At 47.2% G+C, this 7,485-nt stretch overlaps 1 protein-coding gene across 1 annotated transcript; it reads left to right on the top strand.

The window, feature by feature from the left end:
• The first annotated feature begins 3,400 nt into the window (after positions 1 to 3,400).
• Positions 3,401 to 4,232, top strand: LOC109739103 (putative invertase inhibitor). Its single transcript, XM_073501650.1, has one exon. The coding sequence runs from the start codon at positions 3,401 to 3,403 to the stop codon at positions 4,058 to 4,060; it is 660 nt and encodes a 219-aa protein (XP_073357751.1). The 3' UTR covers positions 4,061 to 4,232.
• Positions 4,233 to 7,485: the final 3,253 nt, after the last annotated feature.

The raw sequence follows: 7,485 nt of genomic DNA, 5'->3' as shown, positions 1-7,485 counted from the left end.
ACAGATGCCTCAAGCTACTTTTTCTCATGGGGCATCTGTATCCATATGCCACCATTGTACATGTCCTATGAGGTACTCTAGGAAAACTCTTAAGTTTACCCTTAAATATTAGGTCTTCTTTGCCCCCTCAACAACCTTCATCAAGCTCATGCGTACCTTGATGGGTGGTGGGCAAATCGCAGAAACTTTTAGCACGTCGGGACATGACAAAAAGAGACACTCGTGTTGTTCCATCATGCGCAGTTGCCCTGTCTTGCAATTACTGCATCTAACACGAAAATTAGCCAGGAACACTAAGGAAATTTATTTGGTTAATTCATTGAACCACGTAAAAAGGATGATTAGTTTGTTTATTGTAGCAGTAAATTCCAAAAATAGTTACAAGACTGTATAATGGGGTTGTTAGATAACAGACTAGGCTTGAAGATGGTTTGTGGCCAAAGAACAATTTTTTTGGTAATGCCAAGAAAAATATGATGGGACTAGTTTATTGTACGAACAGACTAATTTTTTTTTCTCTGAAGATGGTTTGGAGCAAACGATTCCTCAGGTCTCTCCAAGGATTAAGTAATCTCAAGTATCTCAACCCCAGTGACAACAATGTCATAGGGAGTATCCCAGGATCTGTCAGCAAATTGGTTTCACTGGAGGTTATAAATCTCAATGGAACTGACATTAGTGGGGCTGTTAATAGTCCATGTACTAATTAAAACTAATGGATTTAGCATTGCCATTCAGTTGGTGCAATTAAATCTTTAGTTGTTTTAAGCGTGTATACATGATAGGTTTCAAAAAATCTCCGTAACCTTGGAAAATTGCATCTGAGATCCAATAATTGAATGGTAGCCTCCCAGCATGCGTATTTTCACTTCCATGCCTTGAGTACTTGGATCTTCCAGAAAACCTCTTTGGAGGACATAGATTTTTCTTTTTAACTTCTGATCTGTTAGAGCAACTCCAATGGGGCGACCCATTTCGTCCGTGGCCGTCTGTTTGGGTCGGCGCGGACACAAAAGGCGGCCCAACGCGCCGACCCAAACGGACGCGCGTTCGTTTTTTGTCCGCGGGCGACCCATTCCCGGCCCATTTTTGAGCCGGATTTGCATCGGCGCGGACACGTGACGGACGCGCGCGCTCGCCTACTCCTGTCCCCGGGCCCGCTCGTCTGTGGCCCATTGGCTTCCCGTCTCACCCTGCGGCCAACAAGCAACCCTCCCGCCTCCTCCTTCGCCAACGCCGCCGCCTATTTTTTCCGGCGACTCTTCCAGCTGCCGCCGCCTCCACATCCGCCCATCAACGCCGCCCCTCCCCCCCCCCCCCCCCCCGGTCGCCCTCAACCGCCGTTTTGCCGCCGGGGAGCAAAGTGCTTCCCGCCGTCGCTTCCCCCACCGCACAGCCGCCCGCGACCAAGAAGCCACCCCTGCCACATCTGACCGGCACGCTCGTCGGACGCCTTCACACTCGTCGGACGCCGGCAGGGCAGCTAGCTGGTCTGTGGGCGCCGCGACTCCCCTCGCCGGCCGTCTCCTTCGTCGACGCCCGCAAGCTGTTCGACAGTTTGCCAAGGTATGAAATGGACTCCGCCGACGAGTTCTTTTTCCACAATTTCCTTTGCGACTCGGACGATTCGTCGTCCGACGAGGAGGAGGAGATATTGGCTGCCGTGTTGGTCCATCACCACCTCAACAGCCAGCGGCCGTTGTTCCGTGGCTCCATTCCGGGCCACCTTCCGGCGTTGAATCGCAACCGAGAGAGCAGGCACTTCCTTCTCTGGAAGGACTACTTCGATACAACAAACCCGTTGTTCAAACATCACAAATTCCGCCGCCGGTTCCGTATGAGTAGGCATGTTTTCAACCGTATTAGAGAGGGAGTGGTCGGCTATGATGACTACTTCGAGTGCAAAGAGGATGCCTTCGGCAAGATTGGTTTCTCCTCTTATCAGAAATGCACTGCCGCCATCCGAATGCTTGCATATGGAGTGCCCGGTGATCTCATTGACGAGTACGTCCGTATGAGCGAGTCTACATGCCTAGAGTCCCTGTATAAGTTCTGCAAGGCTGTTATTGCCGTGTTTGGCCCTGAGTACTTGAGAGAGCCGACAGCTGAAGATACAGCCCGTTTGTTGGCAATGAATGCCAGCAGGGGCTTCCCGGGGATGCTTGGCAGCATAGACTGCATGCATTGGGAGTGGAAGAACTGCCCTTCTGCTTGGCAATGGCAGTATAAGGGACATGTCAGGGCTTGCCCTGTCATACTAGAGGCCGTGGCGTCTTAAAATCTCTGTATCTGGCACTCTTTCTTTGGCATGGCTGGATCACACAATGATATCAACGTGCTGCAGCGCTCGCCGGTGTTTGCTAGGCTTGCCGAAGGCAACAGCCCACCGGTGAACTTTACTGTCAACGGCCACAACTACGACAAAGGGTACTATCTGGGTGACGGTATCTATCCTCAGTGGACCACTATTGTCAAGACAATACCCAACCCTGTCGGTGAGAAAAGGAAAAGATTTGCCCAAGAGCAAGAGAGTGCTAGGAAGGACGTCGAGCGTGCCTTTGGTGTTTTGCAATCTCGATGGGGTATCGTTCGGTATCCTACTAATACTTGGAGCACGCAGAAACTGTGGGAGGTGATGACTGCTTGTGTGATCGTGCACAATATGATCGTAGAAGACGAGCGCCCGGAACGTCTGTACGATCAAGGCTTTCAGTTTCAGGGTGAGAATGTTGTGCCTGAGCATGGAGTAGCGGCAACATTTGAGCCGTTCACTCAATTTCATGAAGACATGCGTGATTGAAAAACTCACGTGCAACTGTAAAATGATTTGGCTGAGTATATGTGGGCTCATGTTGACAACCAATAGATGTATCTTTTTTTATTCGTTCGCAAAACTATGTGAAACATTTTTATTTTTATTTGGCTAGTAAAACTATACTATTTATTTGGGCGGCCAGACTAAACATTTTTATTTGATAATATGTTGAATGCAAATCAATATACAATTGAGCGGCCAGCCGGCCACGCCGGCACATATGGGTCGACACGTTGGACGCACTGCCGACCCAAATGCAAAACTGGGTGGACGCCGGGCGGGCGGCCGACCCAAACGGACAAAAAGCGGACAAATGCGCCGTCCGTTTGGGTCGGCCCGTTGGAGTTGCTCTAATCATTGCGCCCATGCTTATTGCGGTCAACATTTTCATAGCAATCAACATAATTGTTTTTGCTCTAATTTACAAAAATGAAACTTAAATTTGAATAAAAATATATATACTCCGTATAATCATAGTTAATGCTGTAATCGCTCAGCTCTATAGCGCGCGCTGGTTCTTTCTAAAAAACGTACTAAAATTAATGCGCCTTAATTAGCCGGACAACTAAGACGGACGCACTTTCCATGAACCTGGACGCGCTTTCTGACTACCATAAGTACGGCAGCACAAAGACGTACTATACTGTCTTCAAAGCGATGGCGGCGCAGCAGATCGCTCTCTTCCTCCTACTCCTCGCCGGCGCCGCCTCTCATGGCCTCGCCGTCGCCGTCGCCGTTGCCGTCAGCCCTACGCCCGTCATCAACACCACATGCGCCGCGCTCGCCCACAGCCCCAACTTCACGCTGCACGTCGAGTACGAGTTCTGCGTGGGCGCGCTCTCGGTCGACCCGGCGGCCTCGTCCGCCCCGGACGCCCGCGGGCTAGCGGCGGCCGCGGCGAGCCTCGCCGTCGCCAACATGACGTCCACGGAGCACATCATCGCCGACCTCGTCCGAAACCTGGGCAGCTGTCTCGCCTACTACAAGGAGATCAACGACATGGTGCGGCGCGGGCTCGACGACCTCCGCGCCGGCCGCGCCGCCGACGCTTCCGAGAAGCTTTTGGAAGCGGCGCAGTCAGACGCTCCGTCCTTGTGCGACCTCATCTTGATAGAGGGAGACGCCAAGAGGAACCCCATAGACCAGGAGAACCAGAACGCCTACTTCTTGTCCGTCATGGCCTCCGATATTGCCCAGTTGATGCTGGGTTCTCATGCATCATCGTCTCCAAAAGATCCTAGCTGAATACGTACATGATGGCTCTTGTCTTCTTCCAGTTTTAGTAGTAATTTGCTAGACCGTGTGGTGGCGTTGCCGCGCCTGTTTGTTTTAGGGCATGTACAACGGGGGCATCACCCTGGTACTGTCTCAGCTCTTAAATTAATCAAAAAGTAACGAAACCACTGTTTTGAAAAAATTCTGGCCAACCGAGGCTGTAGCGGACCCTACGGCCCTTCACATGCATGGTATTTTTCGTTCTCTCTCTCGGTCTCTCTCCTCGCATGCATCAGCAGAGCTTCACTTTTCTTCTTTTCTCTGGCTTTTCACACACAAAGAGACCGGCTCCTCTGCAGGCTACACTATCTACTGCAGCGCTATACCTTTTAATCCGAACCTAGTTCCGATCCTACATGGACCTGCGGGGCAGCAAGTTGAGGGTACCCATTGGGCATGCCCTTATGTGACTTGCTCATATATTTGTTGGTAATAGAGGAAGATAATTTTGAAAAGAAGAAAAATCATTGAAATATATGTCAAAACTTTTGACTATTTCAAATTACCTGAAATCTTAAAAGCGCACGCACTTTCTCGTAGAAACGGGCAGCCGGCTTTGTCACTCACATGTGTGTACTTTTTGTCAGCTATCGGATGTTTTTTGTTAGCATTAAATGCGTTCAGACTAGTTACGTTGGCTGGGAAACAGATTCACGTACATTTAGTTTGGGCTTTTAAATTTTTAAAAAAAGGCATATCTTTTAAACCACACGTTGGAATTCAGATCCGTTTTCATCATTGGATTCATCGCGACGAGATCTTCGAAACTAGATACCACATGCAGCGACGGAGCTCACGTGTGGCCATTGGTGTCAATTGACACAAATGCTTTTCAGTTTTTCAGCTAATACGGTTAACAAAGTTTGTGTCTGACCAAGCCCCAAAAACTCGTTGACCCCAGCCCAGCAGCAAATCCTAAAGTCACAATTAATAATATTGTCTTTTTTGGACAGACAGCCCATTGGCCCAATGCATCACGCACGATCCATCTATGGTCTAACCTATGTAACGAGCGCTCCTTCGGGAGGCTCGCAACGATCAGCACCACTTGGCGCGCTCTCAGCCATTCGCCACGTGTCGCGCTCTGGACGCTCCTTTCGGATTTTTTTTATTTTTCCGCACGCGTTTTCGGATTTTTAAACGGTTTTTTTCTAGTTTTTTTCGACGTTTTGGTTTTTCCCCGGTCTTTCTTAGCTTTTCGATCAAAAAAAAATTTCAAAAAAAAAAATTTTGCGCGAAAAAACGCATTTTCTTTTTTTTTCCCCTTTCGCGAAAGTCACGGTTTTTCTTCCGCAAGAGGCACGGTTGTGCTTTATCGAGAGTCACGGCCGTGCTTTCGGAAATGAAAAAAATGTGTTTTCTGTTTTTTTTCTTTCGCGAGAGTCACGGTTTTGCTTCCGCGAGAGGCACGGTTGTGCTTTCGCGAGAGTCATGGCCGTGCCTCTCGAAAAGGGAAAAACGAAATATGTTTTCTGTTTTTTTCTTTCGTGAGAGTCACGGTTTTGCTTCCGCGAGAGGCATGGTTGTGCTTACGCGAAAGTCACGGCCGTGCCTCTTGAAAAGGGAAAAAAATACGCGTTTTCTGTTTTTTTTTCTTTCGCGAGAGTCATGGTTTTGCTTTCGCGAGAGGCACGGTTGTGCTTTCGCGAGAGTCACGGCCATGCCTCTCGGAAACGAAAAAAAGAACGCGTTTTCTATTTTTTTCCTTCCACGAGAGTCACGGTTTTGCTTCCACGAGAGGCACAGTTGTGATTTTGCGAGAGGCACGGGCGTGCCTCTTTTGGAAAGGGAAAAAACCGTGCTCCCGGTTCGGTTTTTTCGCCCTGTTTTTTCGTCCGATTTTTTTCGTGAAAAAAAAAGTTCGTCAAAACCTATCAACATGGGATCTAGTTTTGAAGATCTCGACGCGAGGAATCCAATGATGAAAACGGTTCGAGATTTGGACGCACGGTTTAAGAGATAAAACGTTTTGAATAAACGGATCTACGAAAAAAGGGAAAACTTCCAGGTTGCGACAAGTGGCGCGCTGCATGTGCGCCACTTGTCGCGACCTGGAAAAGTGGAGTGTTCTTTGCAACTAGTACTTCTTAATTAGTGATTTCACACGAACAGACGCGCGTCTCATCGCCTCCTCGTCTCAGATCCCTAATTCCCACATCAATGAACAACGACGAACCCGAAATCGTTTCATCTGCTGAATGGTGATGCCAGCCGGCCGGCCGCAACGGCAAAATCTTTAATCTACCAAGTGTTGGCTCTTCACAGGTAACATGCACCATGTCTCAGTCTCCACGCGCACTATGATTTCCTGATGGCTATCGGCTAAGTATTTTCTTCTGTTTTTGTTCTTTGATTCATCTAGGACCAAGACGATATGTATAAATTTTTGCTGAAACGAACAACACCACGAGATACTGATGTGGCAGGGACTTCAAGGCTAGTTAGACCAAGACAGGATCATGCGTCAGAGATTGCTACTACACCTCCCGCAGGAATTAATTTAGATGAACTTCCTCCTGATCCAGCTGATAGAAAAGAATACCACAGTACACTAAGAATCATTGCTTACTCTCAATTGATGGATTTTGGTCATGAACTTCAGATTTAAATTGACAATGTCTGAGCCGACCAAAGATTTGCCAATTTAGATGGCATTGCTGATCTTGCTAAAGTGTTGGTGGACACTATGAAGCATCTTCTTTTCCTTTGGTGTATTAACTTCTAAAGTCAGTGCTAATTTTGCAGGTTGCTACAATGTCAATGGAGAGATGCTTTTCAGCCATACATATTGTCAAGACTGTTTTGTGGAACAAAATGGGTGACGAGTTCATGAGTAGTTGCTTGATTTGCTATGTGGAGAAAGATGTATTTTCCACAATTAAGAATGATACTGTGATTGATCTTCTTAAGAAGATGAAAGATCGAGAAGGGAAGTTATAAAATGTGAGTCTCATGATTACTTTATATTTTTGCTTAATGATATTTATTTTCTGCATTATTTTTTTCGTATTGTTCTTGTGAATATAATATGTTCTTCTGTCCATCCTTTTCATAAAGTTAAAAATGAAATGCTCCGAAGTCATCTTTTTTGCTTATTATTTCTTGAATATGTAAACAACTGTGGTTTTATGACTTTGCCCAGCGATTGCTTGGTATGATAAAAAAAAATCACGTAATAATAACATTGTTGGCTAATTGCATATTTTTGCTCTTTATTTCGGCCTTGGACATTATCTATGTTGCGCTGCTATAGTTCGTGCTAGTCTACTAGAGTCGGCAGCGGCTGACACCAGTGCTCATTTTTTCTAGCTTCGTCCCTGGCCACATGAGTATGTGTCGACAATTTTTTTTATACCAACTTTGGTGCTATATGGTGCAACTAAAGTACTGCATTG

The sequence above is a fragment of the Aegilops tauschii genome, chromosome 6 (assembly GCF_002575655.3).
Source record: "Aegilops tauschii subsp. strangulata cultivar AL8/78 chromosome 6, Aet v6.0, whole genome shotgun sequence".
In the NCBI taxonomy this organism is placed as follows: Eukaryota; Viridiplantae; Streptophyta; class Magnoliopsida; order Poales; family Poaceae; genus Aegilops; species Aegilops tauschii.
This window is presented reverse-complemented; position numbering and strand designations above follow the sequence as displayed.

Bases quoted from the DNA above. Each gene is read 5' to 3' on its own strand.
- LOC109739103 (XM_073501650.1), top strand. From the start codon at position 3,401: ATGAACCTGGACGCGCTTTCTGACTACCATAAGTACGGCAGCACAAAG.